This window comes from Ostrinia nubilalis, chromosome 15 (genome assembly GCF_963855985.1).
Source record: "Ostrinia nubilalis chromosome 15, ilOstNubi1.1, whole genome shotgun sequence".
Taxonomy (NCBI): domain Eukaryota; kingdom Metazoa; phylum Arthropoda; class Insecta; order Lepidoptera; family Crambidae; genus Ostrinia; species Ostrinia nubilalis.
This window is the reverse complement of record NC_087102.1, coordinates 4068553-4092573: the sequence shown is the minus strand read 5'-3', so window position 1 is coordinate 4092573 and position 24021 is coordinate 4068553. Positions and strand designations below refer to the sequence as shown.

The following is a 24021-nucleotide window of genomic DNA, read 5'->3' as shown; positions in this document are numbered from 1 at the left end:
CTCTGGCTGTCGACCGAACTGTTGTGTACATTCTTCTTTTTTGCAGTCGGTTAAAAATAAATATTCATTTAGTTTAGTTGTCCATGCCTTTTTGTATTAATTTAAAAAAAACATATTCCTGAATATGGCATAGCTTTGGAATGCAAAATGTACCAGATTTGTAAATGTGGCATTGCTTTGTTTCATATTAGAATTAAAAATGTACAGATTTGTAAATATGGCGTTACTTCGTTTCACATTGGAATGCAAAACGTACGTATCCTAAAATATGGCACTATTGCATTAATAGATTCCGAATGTACTTACTTGAAATTTGAAAGCAACACGGCCGCATTCCAAAATGTGGCTCCTTTGCACAGAACACCGAGGTCGATCTGGCGTGATTATTTTACTTGTGGCCGTTTTGTACGAAACTGACGTGCGTTCGCTCCGAGCACTGGGTCGCAACTGACAAAATGGCGGTTTTGATCTGACGTGAGCGCGAAAGTCGGCCCAATACAAAAATGGCGGTTGACCAGTTTGGCATCAAAATTAACAAAAATGACGGGTGTCTTCAGCAAAACGTAAAATATATTACTTTTAGAGCCTAATTTCGAAATAAAACGATTTTGAATTATTTTTGAAATGTGGCTGTGTTGCATTCGATGAGCGACATGTCAGTTCAATCTTACAAAATAGATAAAAATAAAAATAATATGTGACATAGAACGTTTCTTATACAAATATATCATCGGTTTTTACTATATTCATAGCGCTATTTTTTATTAATACCTATTAAATAATGGAATAAATATCTGTAAATGTTCTTTACATGATACAACATGTTATATTTCACACGATGGCTATACGTATGTGTGACAAGCTGAAATGAATGTGTACGAGTGTTCAATTCCATAGATTATGAGCTCTCTACTTATTGCGTTTTTATGCTAACATCTAGTTTAAGCAATACAATCAGTTGGTTACATTTTTCGACTTGCAAATATTAAATGGCGAAAGTAGAACCAAAGTGATTTAAAATATTAAAGGTATACTGAGTGAGTGTTTGAGGTATGGGAGTGGCACAGTAGAGGTGACATTGACATATTATCAGGGTATCAAGATAATTACGATTCATGATAATTATCGGATAATTATCAACAGTATAACATACATTTGTCATAATAAATTCTTATTGCGAATGTTGCTTTATGTTTTTGGTTGCTGATTGTTTTCAAGTCCATCGCTAGTCGCATATAGCTTGGAAAATAGATAAATGTTTTGACGCTAGATAACTAGTGATCATTGTGGAGCTAAATAGATAGGTTTTTTACTATCTATGTTGGTTAACGCCCACCACTAGACGCAAGTGCGGAAATATAAATTCAAAACTTCTAATACAGTTCATTTTGACAAGGGCATTGTTTTGTTATTATCAACCGATAATTTATTATCCATCTGTTATTATTGATATCATTGACGATTATCCTTTCGAACCCTACGTATTATGACGTGCATACAAATCTGAAGGAGATCTGAAGTCTCGCTGACGTTTGATGTCACAAAAACACCCTCCCATGCCGCTCCTACACTCAGTTAAACGCTAACCCTATAGTAGGTGACATGCGGTATTTTGTTTGAAACTAAATTTTCAAACTATGTACCTACGGTGGCTTAAATCACCATGGTTCTACCTTCCCAAATAAGCTCGTATAAAATGGCGTTTTCTTACTACTACGAGTAATCTTGCGTCAGGCCGGCACCAGGCAGGGTCATAGACCAGTATTAGATGGTATTCAAGTATGAATTCACAAGAATAGGTTCGAGCCTGTCATTGGGCTTAAGCCTAGACGCAGACCACAGACTTTGTCGACCGATAGTTGAGTCGGGCTGTTAATCAGTATGGACTGTATGAAAGTGCGCACATTACACCGATTTGGTATCGGCCGATTCTTCATCCAAATTAAAATTGGGCCCAACTATCGGCCAACTAAAAGTCGGTGGTCTGCGCCTAGGCTTAAATATTATAATTGGACTAATAGTCCAGTCAAATTAGACATGAACCCTGCAATAATTCGCATACAGCTGAAAATTGGTACGAATGTTCGAAGCACCATTATGAATTAACTGTGAAAAGTCCCCATCGAACCGACGTGTGCTAAAAAAAAAATTCAAGGTCAAACTTAAAAAATACGGGTTTTTGAGATTTTCAGCCAAACGGTAAGTTTTATCACAAAAACATGTATTACAAGGTTTAAGACCATACAATTATCTATCAAAATTGTCTATACACTTTCTCCTAAGAGTCAGCGTTTCTGAGATTCGATGATCCGAAGAGTCAAAAAAGTGTTTTCTTCATAACGGTCTTACACATAAATCCAATGTGATATCGCCTCGTGCCACGACTCAGCATTGTATCATGATGTGTTGTCGACGTCGAATATAAAATGATTAACCTCAATGTCATTTGTCATCTTTAATTGTCGAAAAATGTTTGCAACTTAGACGAAGGACTGCATCGTGAGTTTCTAAGATACGAAGTTTTCGTGTCTATTATGTTTAAGAGCTCTTATATGCACACGTCACTACTCTACTTGCAACTCTATGGTCACTCTTTTAGCCCGGTCAAGTTAGAAAATCCAGGTTATAATAATTCGCATAGAGCTGAAAATTTGTGTGCTTGTTGAGAACACCATCCTTAATGAAATGTCAAAAGTCCCCAGCGATCCGTCATTTGAATAAAAAATTTACGAAGTCCAAGTTTTTTGCATTTTTTCGCCAAACAGTAAACTTATCATAAGAAATGATAAGAAATAGTAGTAGATCATAAAATTATCTATTAAAATTGTCTTTGCCCCTTTTTCCTAAGAGTCACCGTTTATGTGGTAACGATGCAAAAAGTTGGAGAATTCGCATTCTGTTAACTACTCCAAAAGTCCACAACTTCAACTCTATTAAAATAGTTTTGAATTGAACAGGATAACAAATACATCTTAAAAAAGGCCTACTGGGGAAACCTGGTAAAAAAAATACGCCAAATAACCCTCATAGGTGTTGTGGAAACATGTTCATATAACGAGAACATCAAAACTAACTTTTTGAATCGTTCTACCTCATAATCGGTGACTCTTAGGAAAAAGGGGCTAAGACAATTTTAATAGATAATTTTATGATCTACTATTTTTTCTTATCTATTTTTATGATAAATTTACTACTTGGCCAAAAAATGCAAAAAACTTGGGACTTCGAAAACTTCTTTTTTAAATGACGGATCGTCGGGGACTTTTGACATTTCATTTAGGATGGTGTTCTTAACATTCACACAAATTTTCAGCTCTATGCGAATTATTATAACCTAGACTGTCTAACTCGGTCGGGCTAAAAGAGTGACCATAGAGTTACAAGTAGAGTAGTGACGTGTGCATATAAGAGCTCTTAAACATAATAGACACGAAAACTTCGTATCTTAGAAACTTACGGTGCAGTCCTTCGTCAAAGTTGCACCCATTTTTCGATAATTAAAGATGACAGACGACATTGAGGTTGATTATTTTATAATCGACGTCGACAACACATCATGATACAATGCTGAGTCGTGGCACGAGGCGATATCACATTGGATTTATGTGTAAGACCATTATGAAGAAAACACTTTTTTGACTCTTCGGATCATCGAATCTCAGAAACGCTGACTCTAAGGAGAAAGTGTATAGACAATTTTGATAGATAATTGTATGGTCTTAAACCTTGTCATACATATTTTTGTGATAAAACTTACCGTTTGGCTGAAAATCTCAAAAACCCGTATTTTTTAAGTTTGACCTTGAATTTTTTTTTTAGCACACGTCGGATCGATGGGGACTTTTCACAGTTAATTTATAATGGTGCTTCGAACATTCGTACCAATTTTCAGCTGTATGCGAATTATTGCAGGGTTCATGTCTAATTTGACTGGACTATAATGACAGACTCGAATTGATGAGTTCCAATCGAGTTTCAAGTGTGCTTTCAGAGTACCAGCCAGTATGTGTGGCATTAGACCGAATGTCGATAAGTTACAACCACTAACGAACACTTGCCTTCAAAACACAACGAAATAAAATATAAATTAGAACTACTTACAGTAATATCACTTCACGAGAACGGGTTCAAGTTCTTATCGTAGTCGTCTTCTGCGAACGGGTTGGTGGGGTCATCGACCTCTTCGTCGGCGAAGGGGTTTTTCGTTTCGTCGTAATTTTCTTCTTCGAATGGATTTTTATTTTTAGGGGAATCGTTGGCGATAGCTGAAGAAATGTTCTTTGGTGACGCAGTGGGTGCGTCTAGCTTTCTTTGGGGGTGCGGGGAAGCGAGGGGAGACTTGGCCACTTGGTGTACCCTTGGCTCGAGTTTATTCATGTTTGCTTCTAGGCTGGAGCTGTAGCGCTGTTGTTCTAGTACCCGCATGCGGCCTTCCGGCATCGGGATGACTGCCGTGCCTTTGGGCGCCACTTGCTTGGCGGCTGTTGCCACGAATACTGGAAAATTAAATTGTTTGGTTTAGAATACAGAAGGGATTTTTAGGATGTAGGTAACAGAACTGTTTAAATAAGGTGTCCCGTCAGTAGCAAGAATATATTTAATTTTACAGAAACACGTTTTAAGTTTTGTCTCTAAAGACCAAAATTCAGCAACTCTTCAACCGTGATATTAAAAATATCTTGGACCTACAATATTTCACATGCGTTAGGTTTGAAAAACAGACTTGAATTATTTCATAAAAAATGATAAATGCATTCAGTAGACCGACGGCTTATAAAGAAGTTTCACGAAGCAAACTGGTTTCGGGTAGGGCAGGATCAGTCAGAAATCCTTTTTTTTTTCAATAGTAGACGTCTTCCGACTGGAAAGAAGAAGACCGCTTTCACATTAGGACGTCAGAAGCGCGATAGCAGTGTCTGCCTTTACATTATATAAAAATACCAACTGAAATGAGAACCTCTTCCTTTTTAAAGTCGGTTAAAAACAGCGCTGCCGCGCTGTCATATACACTCAACATCAAATAAACCGCACCTTCCGCGACGCGAACTTTAAAGATTTTCTTCTGACACAATCATAGTACCCCAACAATATTGGTGTTATTTGAAAGCCCAATAAATATCCTTAAAGAAAAATACATTTCATTTCTAAATAAATGATTAATATATACCATAAATGTGACTTGAAAATAGACCTCACTTTGGGCTCACCTCTGGGATCAATTACACCAATTTTTATGGTTATAAAACCAAATGAAGATCTCACGTGTCCTCTTTAACAGATGGATAGTTTTATAGTCATAAAAAATGGCTATAGCGTAACTACCTATTTTTTTGAAGAAGTTACTCTGGATCCTTGTAAAGACAAATTTTTGGGGTAAAAACCTTTCCTTTAATGAAATGAAGTTTAAAACTAGGCTTTCAAATGGTACCAATGTTGGTGGGAAGTGGGTATGCATACGTTTGATAAGTGCTTGTCGCGGGAGGTGCGATTTATTTGATGCCGAGTGTAGTATGAAATTAACGGCAGCTGGTAAAGTCGCCTAAATGTGAAAGCACTTTTAGAAGTTCAATCACTACGAACCTTGTTTACTCTGCCCCTCTTGCAGCCTCAGTTTGGCCTCAGCCCCCGGCCCGTAGGCCTGAGCGGGCGGTGACGTCACGGGCGCGGCGGGGGGAGCAGGGGCCACCGGCGACTGCGCATCGGGCGAGTCCGTCACCACCGTCAGCTTGTTGAATAACCCGCGCCCGTAGTACTCTGATACTACTGCGTAGCTGGGAAAGTGATATTGTGATGTAAAAGACAGTTGAAGATTTTGACAAGAAGACAAAACAGCGGGGCTACTCCAAAAAACGTTATCCAAAGTTTAGAATGTTGCCATCCCTCTCACGCAAAGCGAGTTGTTCATAGCGACGGCTAGGTTAGATACGAAACTATGTAAATAGCGTTTCGGAGTAGCTCTGTTGATCTCATTTGGAAATATAAATTGTTGTTTAATTTTATTTTGGCCAACAGACTGATCCATCAATCAGACAGAAAGTCAATAAATTAATTAAATTGGTAAGTATTTTTATACATGGATACTTGGATAGGTACAGTCAATATTACGAATTTCTCACAGTGAAGTCAAAAATATACTACAGGTAAGCGAGTAAAAGTGTTTTAAGATATTTTGACTACTTCTAATATAATTAAATATTACAAAATGTCTGTACAATTATTTATACCCAATTTATGACCCTAGAACAGAAAAATTATTAAAAAAAAACATATTATGCAACACGAAAACGATCGATCAATCACAAGTCATTATCAAAAATAATAAACAACGCGAATTAATCAACGTAACCGATAAGCAAATCGCACGATAATCTTTACACTGACCACGTTGCAATGTTACAACACAATACACACGTTAACACAAATATTAATTACCCTTGGTACCTATCGTCACTTGTGCTCGGGAAACACCACGAAAACGGGGGGATATTTAAAGATTTGAACTTTGCTAGATACATCACTGTTATTAATATAAATAAATAATGATCAAGACATTTTCAACGCGGTGGAAACGTTTACTGCCGCGGATTATGGCCGATTGATAACAACTTCGCGTATGTTATGTGAATGTTGAGAACTGTGCAGTAAAATGACTCAAGTGACGTACTTTGGCTGAACTTCTTAAGACATATTATCGCGTATACATAATATTGTTTTTGGGCTATGTCTTTGTAATTCACAAGATTATTTGTTTTGAATATATAAATTGAAATGACCTTGTTAATAATCGCAGAATACTAGACAGAGTATTTTTCGTGCATTTAGAGCGACGTGGTTGCATACACGTTGTCCTAGAAAGTAAGGTCAAGTGACAGTAGGGCAGGTGACCCGGTTTTGGCCATTTTAAGAATTTTTTAGACTTTGAGGCTATATCATTTTACAGTTTTTGTTATCACGGACTTATTTCTTGTAAAAAGTGATTAAATATATTTAGATCTAGCCTAAGGATACATTTTTTTTCATAATGATTCAATGGAAAAATAATCCTGTAGAAAAGAAAAAGAAATGGGAATTTGTGCCATTTTTGGCCAGCTTTACCCCAGTTCTGGCCATCAAAATTCATCAAAAAAAAACAAAAACTACTCGACGGATTTTAACGAAACTTGGCACAATTATTTTTCATACTCCTGGGCAGGTTATAGTATACTTAGGAATTCCCACGGGAACAGGAATTAGCGGGAAAATCCTTTTGTATTAAAAATCTAAACCGCTTAAGTTAGACGCTTGAAATTTGGCATGTAGGTACCTTAGTAAACTTAAAGCTTAGTTACAACAAAGAATTCCCGAAATTCCCACGGGAACGGGAATTCGCGGGAAAATCCTTTTGTATGAAAAATCTAAACTGCTTAAGTTAGACGCTTGAAATTTGGTATTAGGTACCTTAGTAAACTTAAAGCTTAGTTACAAGGAATTCCCGAAATTCCCACGGGAACGGGAATTCGCGGGAAAATCGTTTTGTATGAAAAATCTAAACCGCTTAAGTTAGACGCTTGAAATTTGGTATTAGGTACCTTAGTAAACTTAAAGCTTAGTTACAACAAAGAATTCCCGAAATTCCCACGGGAACGGGAATTAGCGGGAAAATCCTTTTGTATTAAAAATCTAAACCGCTTAAGTTAGACGCTTGAAATTTGGCATGTAGGTACCTTAGTAAACTTAAAGCTTAGTTACAACAAAGAATTCCCGAAATTCCCACAGGAACGGGAATTCGCGGGAAAATCCTTTTGTATGAAAAATCTAAACTGCTTAAGTTAGACGCTTGAAATTTGGTATTAGGTACCTTAGTAAACTTAAAGCTTAGTTACAAGGAATTCCCGAAATTCCCACGGGAACGGGAATTCGCGGGAAAATCGTTTTGTATGAAAAATCTAAACCGCTTAAGTTAAACGCTTGAAATTTTGCATGCAGGTACCTTAGTAAATTTAAAGCTTAGTTACAACAGGATATTGCAAAATTCCCACGGGAACGGGAGTTAGCGGGAAAAAACATTTGTACGAAAAAATCTAAACCGCGTAAGATAGATGAAGGGGGTAAAACGGGATCCACGCGTACGAAGTGGTGGGCGGCCGCTAGTATGAAATATAATATCTCAGCCTTAATTGAAATTACAATTAAGGAGATCAACATTAACCTATAGTGTAAGTTTATGCGGTTAGTACTGGAACAATTTTCTTTTCACAACACCGATTTTTTTAGTATTTGGTTTCGATGGAGGCATTATAATCGTAACTCTGAAAATGAATCGATTACTTATATCAAAATAGCTAAGTAATTAAATTGAAAAATCACGATAAAAACTAAATGGCCAAAAGTGGGGTTCTTCGTGCACCACTTTTGGCCGGTCATGTGGCCAAAGATGGGAAAATTCATTCATTCTGGCTCCATTTGGCTTCCAACGCGCGAGGTGGGATTTCAGGGCGTTGCCGAGTTTTAAAATAACATCTATAAATTAAATTAAAATAAATTAAGTTACTAATCCTTAGTCGCTCCTAAAGCTTGGCGGTGCCTTTCGGTTTCACCCTGCGTAAGTATAATGTATATAAAAAGAAAGAAATGTATAAATACTATATAACTATATAGTCAATATGGTCTTGGAAAGACCATATTGACTATATAGTTAGCAAAATTGACAGATTTGTTTACGCCCTCCGCAGAGTTAGACAAGTAGCATCTAAAGATGCAGCAGTCATGGCTTATCATGGATATGTGGGATCTGTGCTACGATATGGTCTCATATTATGGGGAAACTCTGTGGATATGCCAAGAGCTTTTAAAGTGCAAAAGAAATGTATTCGATCAATCTGTGGGGTACATTATTTGGATAGTTGTAAACCTCTATTCAAGGCTCTAAACATTTTGCCACTTCCCTGCCTATATATATTGGAAATTTCGATTTTTGTTAAAAGATACATTCATCTCTTCGATAAAAACAAAGACTTTGATAGGTACAGAGGCAGGAAAACTGAAAATTTGAGAATTCCTCCACAAAGATTGACCCTCTACTCAAGGAATGTGTATTGTATGGCAATAAAAATATTTAATAAATTACCCGAAGATATTAAAACATTGACATTTACTAAATTTAGAAATAATTTATTAGAATTCTTAAAACAAAAGATGTATTACACAGTCAATGAATTCCTGACAGAAAAATCTTTTTGACATTTTGTACTTGACATCTAAAAATTTCTTATAATATGACATTATGTATCATTGACATTGTATGAATCTAATGTAATAATATGTTTGTGCTATTTCAATAATTCATAATCATTTTCTGACATTTGCATGACATTCAATTAATAATGATACTACTTTTTAATATTAAAAACATAACCGTATTTTTTGTAATATTTGCACATCGTATGTACGATAGAATATGTTGGAAACTTCTCTTTTTATAACCATTTGTAACCGTATTCTGGCAAATAAATGATTTATTATTATTAATAAATAAAAAAATAACAATAGATATTATAATGTACGAACATTATTGCATGTCATGGAACTCTTTTTTAGCTTAAGTGCCACCATTGTAAGAAAAATATTCTAAAAAAATGTAATATAGCTGTTGAGTTTCTGAATGAACTAAATAAAAAAAAAAAAAATAAAATTAGTGGCCACCTCTCATAAACCCACTTAATAAACAAATAGCGATAAAATATCATTAGTACCACTTAGACAGTGTATTCTTTATTAAGGATTAACATAAACATTTAAAAAAATAAGAAGGATTTAGAAAATAATGATTGTTTACTCACCCGCTCGCCTTAGCCTTTTTGCTAAGACTTAAAACAATTAACGCTTCTCAAAAAATAATGACTTGTTGGATTGAAGTGAAGCTTGACACATCAGAGCTGTTAACGCTATCAGTGTTGCTAATATTCGATATTTTTATTCCCGTAAACCATAGAGTAATATATTAGTCTTTGCCTTAGTTATAACGATTTGAAGTTCTAAATGGCCACAAAGGGGTCGGTGGCCACAACCGGGTCACTTGCCCTACGTTCCTTAGCAAGTTTTTAATAAGGTATTCACTTACATAGTTTGAATTATTGAGAAAAAGTACAATCAGACAGTGTGCAAGAGAATAGTTCATTATGATTGTTTACATTACTTTTCTCACCTGTGACAATATCAGGTTATCGCCACCTTTTCTTTTAAACAAGGTTAAATCGTTCAGTAATTTTTGTTTACTTTTTACCTGCTGGTAATGGCCGCGGGACCATAATAATAATAATTATCAAAAGACTTATGTCTGTGTATCAATAGCTGAGAGCGCTTGCGAAATGATTCGCAATAGTCGTTTTGCATTTAGTCCTTAAGGTCTAAAGTTCATGACGCTAAAAGGCATAAATGTGTGATAGCGTTTAGAAAATGAATAAATATACTGTAAATAAAATTAGCAGTCACACTGACACCGGAGGCCTAAGACGTCTGGTGTCAGTGTGTCGTGGTATTTGGACGCCCTGTATTAATACTAGTATACAGGGTGGAATTTTGTAATGCCACCTGGAGGGAGAGTACTCTTAATTAGAGATGAAACGGATAGTTGTTTGGCCGGATACCGGATACCGGATATCCGGCCAGCTGCTAGGCCGGATAGCCGGATATCCGGCGGCCGGATAGTTGGCCCATTGTCTCGTTGCATGTTGTGACGAGTTTAGAGCCGCACAGGTGCTTCGAACGCGATCAGTGGGTTTATTAGTAGACTAGACTAGTCACACTTTTCGAAAATCGAATCAGTCCGAATAGAATGTCAGATTTTGCCACTTGTCTAGGGGGCAGATCAATTCGGGCGATTTCGGTTGCCTTCGTGAGTGTGTGATTGAAGAGCGAAAATTAAATTAGTTTACTTGCTGCATAATCTGACTGAACTGCATCATGACATCAGATGATCAGACCATCATCAGTGAAAAAAAGATCGCCTATTTTATTTGTCAATATTTCGACTTAACAGATATTTACTATTTTATGTATTCGTCATTACAGTGAATAGCCCAGAAAAAGAAATTAGTTTTTTTAAAGGCCTTAATATAGCTTTTTGTAACTTTTAGGACTTTAAATAAAAGCCGTCATTATTATAAGCCATTTTGTTGATGTTTACCTCAAAGATTAATGTATTTCATTTTATTAATAGGAAATGTCGTAGTTTTTTAATATCCGGTATCCGGCCGGATAGTGAGTTACTATCCGGTATCCGACCGGATAGTAAATTTAGGCCGGATATCCGGCCTACCGGATAGTTACCGGATATCCGTTTCATCTCTACTCTTAATACTGCAGAAAATTTTACTCAAAGAAAACATTCTGTTATTTTTTAAAAGAAATAGAACTGCGTTCAAAGATTTCCAAAAAATTTGGTTGCCACACCCGGGAATCGAACCAACTAAAATCTTTTAAAAATTTTCGGCCGTTTGGTGTAGTGGAGTTTGAAACGGACTACTATTCCGGAGGTTGCGGGTTCAATTCCCGCACAGTACAAACATTTGTGTGCATGAACATATTTGTTTGTATTGCACTGGGTGTTTTCTATGTATAGCCTGACCAGGAACATAAAAACCCTCGCCATGTTGCGGAAAACTAATGGTACTAATTTCTTTTAATGGCAACAGTAACTGAAAACTTCATCGACATGTCACCTTGCTTGTCAATAATTAAACTGTCTATCTGTCAAAGTGTAAACAAACTTTATTTTAAATGTGTGCAATTGATTTTATGAATAAAATTGCTAAAATCTTTTTATAGTCGTGAAAGAAAAGTGGTTCACTATGTGTTAAAGTATTTGTCGAAGAGAAATACTAAGGGTTCGGACAATATTTTCATTGAATAATGTTTCCGACAAAGGTTGTCAAATTGACTGACATGTTTATCGTATAGTACAGTCCACTATGAAAATTAGCTGTGGTTTGTTTCAACTACCTATTTTAAAGTTTTTTGTCACTTTGTAAGTGTTGAATTTTATGGAATTGGGAAAAAAGTACCGAGTTTGAAGCGTTCATGAGCAGACATTGCAGTTGAATATTCAAGTTCTGAATTTGATTATTGATGAATAATAAAATAAATCCTACTAGTTCGATTGATGGTTTCATTTAATTTATTTAAACCAGGTTACCTATAATATTATTATAATATTTATTCGTTAATTTATGAAAATATCAAATTAGCCCGTAATCCTGAATCCTGATACATAAAGTTAGCCTATTAATTTAACACAGGTACGACTGTACTCAGTGTTGCACTATCAAATGCAATTGAGGCGCCTCTATGCCAGGGTTTTTATGTTCCTGGTCAGGCTATATAATAAGTACATATGTATTTACAAAAAAAAGTATTTAAGTATGTTTATATCCGTTGTCTAGTACCCACAGTACAAGCTTTGCTTAGTTTGGGACTAGAAGCGCAGTGTAAAATGTCCAAGGATATTTATTATTATTATTTCACCCTGTATTTATTGCATACAACCATATTATTTTTACAATCCATTTAATATGCCGCATCCAATTTACAAAGTTCGCTCAGTGCGCATTACATCCGTGGTTGACTGGCGTGTGGCGACTCGTTATGCTTTGGCTCGAAGTTTTTTGTTGTGTACCGTCACATTATTTTTATTTTTGGTCAATGTTGATAGTTACCTTGATTTTGTTTGTAATTAGTTGTACACTCATTATGTTTAAATAATTTAAATTGAAATGTTTCTCAGGAAGTGAATTATTGTTAATTCTTATGAGAAATAAAGTTCTTAAACCGTATTTGACTGTGGAGAAGTGGCTAGTGTACTCACGGCTCGTGCTCGTTGTGTAGTCTCGCGTGTAGCGTTTCGGCGCCGTGTGGCGCGGGCGGCGCGCGTCGTGCGGGCGAGCACGCTGGGCACTCCGCTTCCGACTCCGAGTACGATTGGAAGCAGCTGCGGACGAGAACGTGTTAATGTTACTCTTAAACTTTCGGGTTGCATGATTTTTATGTAGTAATATTTATTATTGGTGACGATTTTCAATGAGGGCTATCGTTTTAGCGCTCACCAGTTAGCGCCACTGTAGAGTAAGGTCCTGTCACTTGCTAGTAGCGAAGACAGTGGCACCAACTGGTGAGCGCTAAAGTGGTAGGAGGACTATCGCATTTGCACTCATCAAGATGGCGCCACTGTAGAGTAAGGTCCTGTCACTTGCTAGTAGCGAAGACAGTGGCACCAACTGGTGAGCGCGAAAGTGGTAGGAGGACTATCGCATTTGCACTCATCAAGATGGCGCCACTGTAGAGTAAGGTCCTGTCAATCGCCAGGGGTGCCAACTGTTAAGTATAAAAACGATAGCCCTCATTGAGTAAAAAGTAAAAACCCTAATGCTATAAAACATTTATCGCCTTCGTAGTGTCAAAGCAGTCATTTTGCAAGCGACAAGTTGTACTCGAAATGGTACCATAGGTTATGTTACGCCTTCGATGAGACAATTACTTTAAACATAGGACATCTACCACTGGACAAAGGCCTCCTCCAAAGATTTCCACAATGACCAGTCCTGCGCTACCTTCTCTAAATATGCTGCATCTTGCGGTTCGTGTTCGCCACTTAAGGACTTCTGCCCCACTGTCAAACTGATATGACGTTACTCTCATATGTAGCTTGCAAATTTTATACTGACCATATAGATCGTTTCGTCCACGAAGACGCGCCCCACCATTCTCCCGCTAATGTTTGAGTGTTATAAGTACACGCTAAATTCTCCACGAGTGCACACGCACACTACAATAATGACGCTCGGATTGCTCGGATCAAACTCCCCGCACCCCGCGCTTCCCTCGCCCAAAAAGTGGGGCGTGTCTTCGTGGATGAAGCGATCTATAATGTGTAACTCACTGCTGATGGAAGGAATGCTGACACAAGAAGTGTACAGAAGGCAGTTCAAGCGGTCGGTTGCAGGCGGCGCAGCGCGAGCTCTGAAACGTCACGGGTTCGTTCTGTATCTTCTGTATTTGCGCTTTCATCTTCTCGCTCTCGCTGCGGTACTTCTCTGCGAGTTCTTGCTCGCGGGATATGACGTCACTCTCGTTTTTGAGCACGTTCATTAAATACCTTGAACAAATCATTAAGTGATAGGTATATTTATTGGTATGCAGAGAGAAATTAAATAATGCTATTTTTTTTTAACAAAAATGTATAGCCAGATGTGAAACGGATAAAGGTCCGTGAGCACGTAGAATTTTGTCCAATGACCCCAAGATACCCATCCTTATCGCTCGCACGTAATTATATTGCTGTCGCGACTGTGCGACGGGCGCCCGCAGTGAGTGTGCGAGCGCGACAGCAACATAATAATTACGCGCGAGCGATAAGGATGGGTAGCATTGGACAAAGTTCTACGTGCTCACGGACCAGGCTTTAGACGAACTGAAACTGCAGAATAAGAACCTTTGTATACCAACATGGAGAAATAAATAATTCGAATTAGAATATATGATACTCACTTTCGAACATCTCCTAGGGTGTACGTGGGTGTACTCGCTAGGCAATCGATGACTAGAATAGGCGACAACAATTTCTCACTATCTGTAAAAGAAAGGTAATTTTAGTAAATTGTATGATCAACAACTTAAACTTAACTAGCCACACTATTATTGATTAAATTGTAAATTTGAATGGCTGCGACCTTCCTAGATCGGTTGCAAACTTCTTAAAACAGTTGTGAAATTCCCAGACCGCATGTTGTGACCTTCTTAGAACGCAAGTGACTTTCCTAGAACGGTTACATCCTTCCTACAACAGATACCTCCTTCCTAAAACATTTGCGTCCTTGCTAGATCGGTCGCATCCTTCCTAAAACGGTTGCGTAGAGACGCCTAGGAAGCCCTAGAATGGTTTCGTTTTTCCTAACACGCTTACTAGAACAACTGCGACCTTCCAGCTCGGGCAAATAGGCAGCGGGCGGCGGCTACCAAAGGAGACACACACAACACGAGGACACACCGCTGGCGCTCCCTTCGCGTCACCGGAACATTTGTACTCTTAAGGCGCCCTATGTTCCTAGAGATCTTCCTAGCTCGATTGCGTCCTTCCTAGAACGGTTCCGTCCTTTCTAGCATTCGCAACTTACCAATGACTCTTAACAGCTCGGGCAAACAGGCGGCAGGCGGCGGCCACCAAAGGACGTCAAGCCAGAGCCGCGGGCACACGGCGCCGCGTCGGCGACACACCGCAAGCGCCCCTTCCGCGTCGCCGGAACGCATATGCAAAGACACCTGCGCTCGCCATCTACACATAAATGCCAATAACTCGTCATCATTTCAGCTAAAGGACGTCCACTGCTGAACATAGGCCTGCCCCAATGATTTCCCATACTAACTTGACAAATTTAAACTGATAAGATCGTTCTGCATCCTTCCAAAAGTTGCTGTGCCCTAACTGGGTCGACATTGAATAAATCTTTGGATAATTTCACACAGCATCATCTAGTCCTAAAGTAAGCAACTAATATGTTTGTATTATGGGTGCTAGCTGAACGGATACATACATAATATTACATAGTAACACCCAGACCGGTCACAGAAATTAAAATTCATCATTTCAATTTCTGCCCGCCCGGGAATCGAACCCGGGACCTCTCGGCATAGTAGTCCGTTTCGAACCACTACACCAAACGACCGACATAACTGCCTAAATGGTAAGACCGAGGCAGGGTTGCACCATCTTACTTTAACTTTGACAAACGTCAAAAATCTGTCAATTTCCATACAAAAATCACCGGCTATCGTTATAGTTACGGTCAAAGTTAGATGGTGCAACTCAGCCTCAATACTTTATAGCTTCACCACTAATGTGCTAATGCGCATTCACACTACGTCTCACAATTTAAGCAGAACAATGTGGGCATGGGGTGGCTTGGGAGGGTGTTTTTGTGACGTCAAACGACAGCGAGACTGATGTGATTCATACTTGTTTGCTCGTTTGGACTGTGACGTCATATGTCACCCCTCCCATGCCGCTCCCATTCCATAACATTTCATTAAGTAAAAAAAAAACATTCTAGATGCCTATAACTATAGCAGGCTTAAAATGAAGAAAAGTTGCGACTTCTTTACAATTTCCATCATATTATTGGCCTACAAAATCTAACTAAACCTAAATTGACATAGTGCTGTGTACTATTCTTAAATAAAATAATGAAATAAATTTAAACTTTCGAAGTAACTCGTGAACAGGTGTTAACAACCCACTCAGACAATGAACGTAGGTGGTTATAGTCAATTTGCTGTCAGACGAAAAGAAAGTATGAGAATAACATAAAATAAGCTTTATTTATTAGTTATCGGAGAGTCCTGAATCGCCCTGTTCGGAAGAATACAAATACGATCGTAAAGCTTGTTTGTACCACGTGTACAATTAACTGTGCAATGCAAACAGAAAGTTGATTGTATGATAATAATCTGTTTGAAATAATTTCACTTGTACAAGTTTCAACACGCGAACTTCCGCTACACGCACTCCAGTGATATTTAGTTATTTCTAGGTCAGTAAAGGTTATTCACACACAGAAATCTATTTCCATAAAAAATGACTCATTCACAAAAATATTTGATTGTTCGCAAATTGGACGAATACCAATACCGCCTCTCTATTCTTGTATAGTCTATCTGTTAAGATTTCACTGTAACATTTCATTAATTTATTCGAATTACAAAATTCATTATGTAGGAAAATTGATTAGTTTTTAACATTAAATATTCACATTTACAATACATTATACAGTCGATCTAGTTTGTTTTTAAAATGTTTTCCTTACTGATTACCAGGCCATTTATGTGGCCTATTTATATAAGAAAATAATGTCCAAATGAGTTACGTTTGAGGAAATAATTAGGCAAAATTTATTAGTTAAAATAAATTACATGTAAAATATTTTTAACGATAAGCTTATTTGATTTCGATTTATGTTGAAACTACTATAGAAATAAACTAAATTGAAGTACTAAGGACTCTGCATAGATACATTTCAATGTCAGCGTCTCCAATACCTATTAAATTAACTAATGTTTTTATAAGCTAGCCATTTGTGCGTGTTTGCATACTTCAAAGGGATCTATTTCGGTGACCTGTTGCGTGCGAGACTGCCTGCTGCCTGCGAGTCCCGGCCTCCCCTCGGCAGGTTGTTTACGCCCGCCGCGCCCTATTGCGTCAGACACTATCGACTGGGACTTGGCGCCTCACTGGCGGGACGCGTCTGGAGTTACTTCAGTTAGTCCTTACACAAACTCCGCGTGGAGCACGCGTGTGAAATGTATTTAATACTTTTGTTGCTGCTTTTTACGACCGCCGACGCTAAGAAATTCGGTGGGGGCAGGACGCATTCTGGCGGATACGGTGGGGGCCACGGCTACGGCGGGGGCCATGGCTACGGCGGGGGCCACGGCTACGGCGGGGGCCACACTTATCCTGTGTCCACGGGATTATCTGGCGCCGGTACCGGAACCCACCAGACCGGCACGCATCAGACCGGGTCCCACTCCTACCCTGCCTCAACTGGCCTCTCCGGAAACAATAACATCCCGAAGAAGACATCCAACCAGCATAATGTACACAATACGCACAAAACTGAAGTACACCACCACCATCATTACAGCCCCCCTCAGCAAATTGGATACGGGGCACAGAGCTATCCCGTCTACCATTCGCCACCGCCCGTCTACGTGTACCAGTACAGAGATTCAGGCAGCCGGTTCGACAATCTACTGACGGGACTAGCACTCTACAACTTGGGAAGGATGTCGAGCCGCCACAGCCATTACGACGCGAACACGCAATACGTGGGGAGTCACGGAGAAGTTTGCAAGTTGGGGATAAGAAGAAGGAACGGGGACTACGAAGAGACGCGCATCGATTGCAAGCTCATGACGAGTTTTATATGGGAAAGCGATTCGAGGTCCAATCACGTCACTGACCAGACTCAGAAAAAGACCGTGGTAAGTTCGGAAGTGAAGGTGACACAGACGAACACTACTGCTGGGAATATGTCTGTAACGACCACCACGACAAATACTACGTTAGTGGATGCTGTAGACGTGAAAGGGAAGTCGATGGACGTGACGCCAGACATGACGTGCTACCTCATTCGCATATCGAGGGACACCTCGATGTTGAAGAAAGAAGTGACTTGCGGTTTGTTGCAGACGTACGCGACGAACTCGTTTCGGAATAGTGCCGTGAAAGTATATCCAGTTCTATCGTTGTTTGTCTTTCAAATGTTTCTTATCCAGGTTATTTAAATTAAATTATTAAGGACTATATTTGTTCACTTAATTAAATATTATAGCGAGGTAAAATATTCGTCGATTGTAAGGAAAAAGTTGTTTAAAAACTTTAAACTCACTCACTGTTTACTACGCAATTGATTTTATAAATAGCGATATGCTTTCTTGGGAAATCCTCTTTTTTGCTGTGAGTCACGTCATATCGTCTGAGGAAATTTCTAATATGTTGAAATTTGCAGTGGGAACAGAAACTGATTTTTTTAAAGTAAACAAATACGATGGTAAAACATTATTTTTCTTTTTTCGAGTTTCAATGTTGCTTCTCTCTTACACATTATACGTTTATACGACAAAAAAGAACTGGAATTTCCCGGGACGTCCAATTACTTTTTAAATAGTATTAGAAAATTTAGTTCAACGAGTATTAGAAAAACAAATAGTCCAGCTATCCTCGAATTTTGCGCTAAGCTGTTACATTTAGTGATTTTTTTTTGTTACAGTTTTTTAAAATTAATACTAGGTGTTTATTGATAAGTAATAATAATAAATAAATATCTTTGGACCTTTTTACACAGCGCTATGAATGTAGCCCCAAAGTAAGCAATTAATATGCTTGTGTAATGCGTGCTAGCTTAACGGATATACTACATTATACTTTTTAAATACATACATATTATACATAGTAACACCCAGACCCGTCACAGAAATTAAAATTCATCATTTCAATTTATAAGTACTAGCTTTTGCCCAGGGCTTCACCCGCGTGAAATTTAGTTTGTCACAGATCGTCATAAATTACGTCATATATCCGTTCAGTAGTTTTTGCGTGAAAGAGTAACAAACATCCAGACATCCAAACTTTCGCATTCATAATATTAGTAGGATTGAATAAATAAATGTAGGTATAACACGTGAATTTATTGTTACATCAACCAAGACGTGAAAGTTAAATGTAGCATAGCAATGTAGAAACAAATTGAGCGTTGATAGTTTTGTTTTGCGCCACCAATAAAAACGAATATATTAATTGGCTCAAGTGGACGGCAAGATAATTTTTGGCTCTCATATCATTGTCCTTAATTGTTGAGAGTACGAAAAATTACATCATGTTCGCACTAAATTTTAATAAAATGTTGAGAAATTACAGCCGTCCTCGTATTTCTTTTGATTGTTAAATAAACGTTTGATATTAAAATTGATTGGTATTTTTAGTCACCTTTTTAAACATAATAATTGGGATAAAGAATGAAAAAGCCGCTAGTGACTGCCAAAATCTACACTGCAACTATCATTTATCATAATCAATCATTCATTTGAATGTTGTCTAATTCTCCTGTAATGAGAGGGGGCGTCCATTAATTACGTGAGATGTTTATGGGGGGGGGGGGGAGGGGGTCAAAAAACCTCACTAAATCTCACGTAGGGGAGAGGGGGAGTCTCGACGAATATCACGTAATATTTTTTCAGCAAGAAACAGTATAAAATTAAAATAGATATTTTACAAGTTTTACATTCTACAACGAAACTGAAAAGGTATCCACTCAATTCTACGAACTAATTGAAACATATACAAGGTTATTTTTAGTATATACGAAACCTTAAGGGCTATATTTCACCGGGACACCATGGCGGCGCAACCAGTCGCCGCTACCAACAAAATGTATGCAGCTTTGCGCAACCAAACGGACACCAAATGAGTAACTCTCTATAGAGTTTTCAAGGTATCATTTTAATTTTTTTTATACTGTTTCTAAAGATTGAAATACGTGACACGTGTTTCGTATATACAAAAAATAGCAAATACGCATTTTGAGAAATCTCACAAAGGGGGGAGGGGGGGTTGAAAAATAGCCAAAATTGTCTCACGTAATTAATGGACGCCCCCTAATTTGTTTAAAAATAAATGATTTTATTCTTAAAAACATATACTTGAAATATCGTTATAATTTATGTTTACTGGCTAAATGTACAAACAGATCGAGATCGAGGAGTTATTCAATTTTTTTAAGCGTTATGAGTTGCATCTCAAACTAAGTAAATTGTAAATTATAAATAACTTGAAAAATTTCGACGGGTTCATCCAGTGTCTAAGTAGCTCAGATGGAAGAGCAGTCGCCCGGCAAGCGAAAGGTCGTGGGTTCGATTACCGCCTTAGGTAGTTCGATTTTTTCAAGTTATTTATAAACTAGCGGCCGCCCGCGACTTCGTACGCGTGGACCTCGTTTTACCCCCGTTAGATATCATGTTGATAGATGGCGTTTCACGGCTTCCCCCGCATGAATATTTACGAACGTCAAAAACCGTAGTTTGTCCAGCACTGTAGATTTTAACCAATGACGATAGATGGCGCTTTTTAGACACGTCTTTTTTATTTATTGAAATTTATTTATCACATAATATCATCATAAATTATATCCTATATGTTAATGTGGGTTATAAACAATAATACTGTAAAGTTTCAACAAAATCCGTTCAGTAGTTTTTGCGTGAAAGAGTAACAAACATCCAGACATCATGACATCCTGACATCCAAACTTTCACCTTTATAATATTAGTAGGATGTCTTTAGGTTATGAAACTCACGAAAGTATAATAAAATTAAGAAGAATACTCACAGCTTGCTCTCCTCGTACAGATAGAGTATGCCGGCCTTGAAGTTGAGCATCTGGCAGATGACGAGCGTTTGGTCCTTGTCGTAGTTCGCTTCGGGGTCCTTGAGCACCTTCATCACCTTCGCTTCGTATTGCAACTTCTCGGTCGCTTCGGATTTTGCCCTGGTTAAATAATATTGGCGTTAGATTCTGATATACACTCGCGAGCAAAAGTATGGAATCACTTACATGAAGTTGTTTCCACGCGATCTTGTGTACTAACGAATTTGTTAATAACAAAAAAAGTGGCACCATTTTAAAGATTAAACTTTTAACTTTAAATTGATACCAAATTCATTTAAATCACACCAGTATTTAAAAAGATATCCCGCCTGATGTGAAGAAGTAAGGAAAAAGACATGTATCAACTGTTTGATACGTCGCGAGTTGCGGCCTATTTACCGCCTATAAAAGCACGTGTTTTCGGATTTTTGCTTTCACACGTTGATCCATACACATCTCCGCTTCTTTTGACACTTTACCTGGGATTCTACACTTTCAGAAGCAGTACAAATCGTTGCATTATTGCAAGAAGGGCTCAGCCAGCGGGCTGTCGCACGTCAGCCCCAGATAAGCCAGTCCTGGGTTTCGAAAGTTTTAAGACGCTTTTGGGAGACTGGTGGCTTTATCCCGAGACCAAGTTCTGAACAGCGCCGGTGCACATTGCAGAGGGATGACCGTTTTTTTCATGTCAACCTCTCTATGAAATCGTCATTTGACTGGTATCGACGTCCAGCAAGACCTCAGAAATGTTCGTAGGATAGCTGTTAGCGAGTGGACAGTTCGTCTAAGATAATAAGCAATAGAATTTGACTCCAAAAAGGCCTGCCACAGGCTCGAAACTGACGGCAGGTCACCGATAAGCACGCTTTCAATTAGCTCGCACTTATTTTGATGGGAAGGCGAATAATGGAGGCGAGTTTTGTTCTCCGATGAATGCAGATTGTGTTTGCAGTGCAGCAGTCGAAGAGGTCGGGTCTATAGGCGGCCTGAGGAGCGATTTGTGCAGTCCTGGTTCGCTTAAACAGTGGCTTATGGGGGTGGCTTGCTCGACTTTCCATCAAGATGTGTACGAGCAAATTGAAAGCGTGCTTATCGGTGACCTGCCGTCAGTTTCGAGCCTTTGGCAGGCCTTTTTGGAGTCAAATTCTATTGCTTATATCTTAGACGAACTGTCCACTCGCTAACAGCTATCCTACGAACATTTCTGAGGTCTTGCTGGACGTCGATACCAGTCAAATGACGATTTCATAGAGAGGTTGACATGAAAAAACGGTCATCCTTCTGCGATGTGCACCGGCGCTGTTCAGAACTTAGTCTCGGGATAAAGCCACCAGTCTCCCGAAAGCGTCTTAAAACTTTCGAAACCCTGGACTGGCTTATGTGGGGCTGACGTGCGACAGCCCGCTGGCTGAGCCCTTCTTGCAATAGTGCAACGATTAGTGCTGCTTCTGAAGGTGTAGAATCCCAGGTAAAATGTCAAAAGAAGCGGAGATGTGTATGGATCAACGTGTGAAAGCAAAAATCTAAAAACACGTGCTTTTATAGGGGGTAAATAGGCCGCAACTCGCGACGTATCAAACAGTTGATACATGTCTTTTTCCTTACTTCTTCACATCAGGCGGGATATCTTTTTAAATACTGGTGTGATATAAATGAATTTGGTATCAATTTAAAGTTAAAAGTTTAATCTTTACAATGGTGCCACTTCTTTTGTTACTAACAAATTCATTAGTACACAAGATTGCGTGGAAACAACTTCATGTAAGTGATTCCATACTTTTGCTCGCGAGTGTAGTTTAATGCACGAATAGAACAGATAAATATTTATTTGGAAAAAAACCAGAAAAATAGCACAATTAACAAATTAAATTTCATATTATTCTAAAAATATTTGTATGTAAAGCCCGGTCTGTGAGCACGTAGAATTTTGTCCAACTGTGCGACGGGCGCCCGCAGTGAGTGTGCGAGCGCGACAGCAACATAATTACGAGCGAGCGATAAGGATGGGTAGCTTGGGGTCATTGGACAAATTCTACGTGCTCGCAGACCAGACGACGGTTACGATACTTACCAAACATGAATGTAATGTTCTATGAGCGCGTTGTAGACTAACTTCGAGCACTCGAACTGCGCCGCGGTCATGTGCTCGAGGAACTCTATGAGCCGCTCGGAGTTGCTGAGGAACATGTGTATGTAGTCGTCGGGCAGCGCGCGCTCGGCCGAGCGAGTGCGGCCCTGGAGGGAGCTCTATTGAACTAGCTAGAGTCTTGCTAGGCTACGCGGCTTGTAGTACTAACTTGGAGTAATCTATTAGATACGAAGTGTTTTGTTTCAGAAACTAGGAGCGTTTCAGAGTTGCTGACAAGTAAGATAGCTGCTGCTGACATGTAAGACAGCTGCTGACACCTGAAAAAGTTGCTGATATTTTAGACACTTACCACACATGTATGTAATGTTCTATCAGCGCATTGTACATTAGTTTAGAGCACTCGAATTGCGCCGCGGTCATATGCTCGAGGAACTCTATGAGCCGCTCGGAGTTGCTGAGGAACATGTGTATGTAGTCGTCGGGGAGGGCGCTCTTTTGGACTAGCTAGAGCCTTGTCTCATCGTCTAGCTAGAGATTTACTATGTGGCTTATTATAGGACTAACTTGGAGTAATTTAATTGGGACGAAGTGGTGAGTTCAAAAACTGGAGACTCTCGAAGTTGCTGACATTTTTGGAAGGATGCTGACAGTTTAGAAAGTTGCTAACATCTAAGACACTTACCACACATGTATGTAATGTTCTATGAGCGCGTTATACACCAGCTTAGAACATTCAAACTGCGCCGCGGTCATGTGCTCGAGGAACTCTATGAGCCGCTCGGAGTTGCTGAGGAACATGTGTATGTAGTCGTCGGGCAGCGCGCGCTCGGCCGAGCGAGTGCGGCCCTGGAGGGAGCTCTATTGAACTAGCTAGAGTCTTGCTAGGCTACGCGGCCTGTAGTACCAACTTGGAGTAATCTAATTGGGACGCAGTAGTGTATTCAGAAACTGGAGTTTGTGACCTATAAGACAGTTGCTGCT

The 24021-nt window shown here is 38.9% G+C and overlaps 1 protein-coding gene across 1 annotated transcript in view; it reads right to left on the bottom strand.

Moving 5' to 3' along the window:
* Nucleotides 1-3971: 3971 nt before the first annotated feature.
* The window catches only part of LOC135078807 (vacuolar protein sorting-associated protein 11 homolog), a 35935-nt gene continuing 15885 nt past the window's right edge, over nucleotides 3972-24021 (bottom strand). The window contains exons 11-17 of the mRNA XM_063973372.1: nucleotides 20913-21071; nucleotides 15147-15304; nucleotides 14521-14602; nucleotides 13913-14128; nucleotides 12842-12964; nucleotides 5581-5771; nucleotides 3972-4496 (exon numbers count right to left, since the gene is read on the bottom strand). Coding sequence (XP_063829442.1) covers nucleotides 4114-4496; nucleotides 5581-5771; nucleotides 12842-12964; nucleotides 13913-14128; nucleotides 14521-14602; nucleotides 15147-15304; nucleotides 20913-21071 — 1312 coding nt within the window. The 3' untranslated portion in view covers nucleotides 3972-4113. The remainder of the gene's footprint in view (nucleotides 4497-5580; nucleotides 5772-12841; nucleotides 12965-13912; nucleotides 14129-14520; nucleotides 14603-15146; nucleotides 15305-20912; nucleotides 21072-24021) is intronic.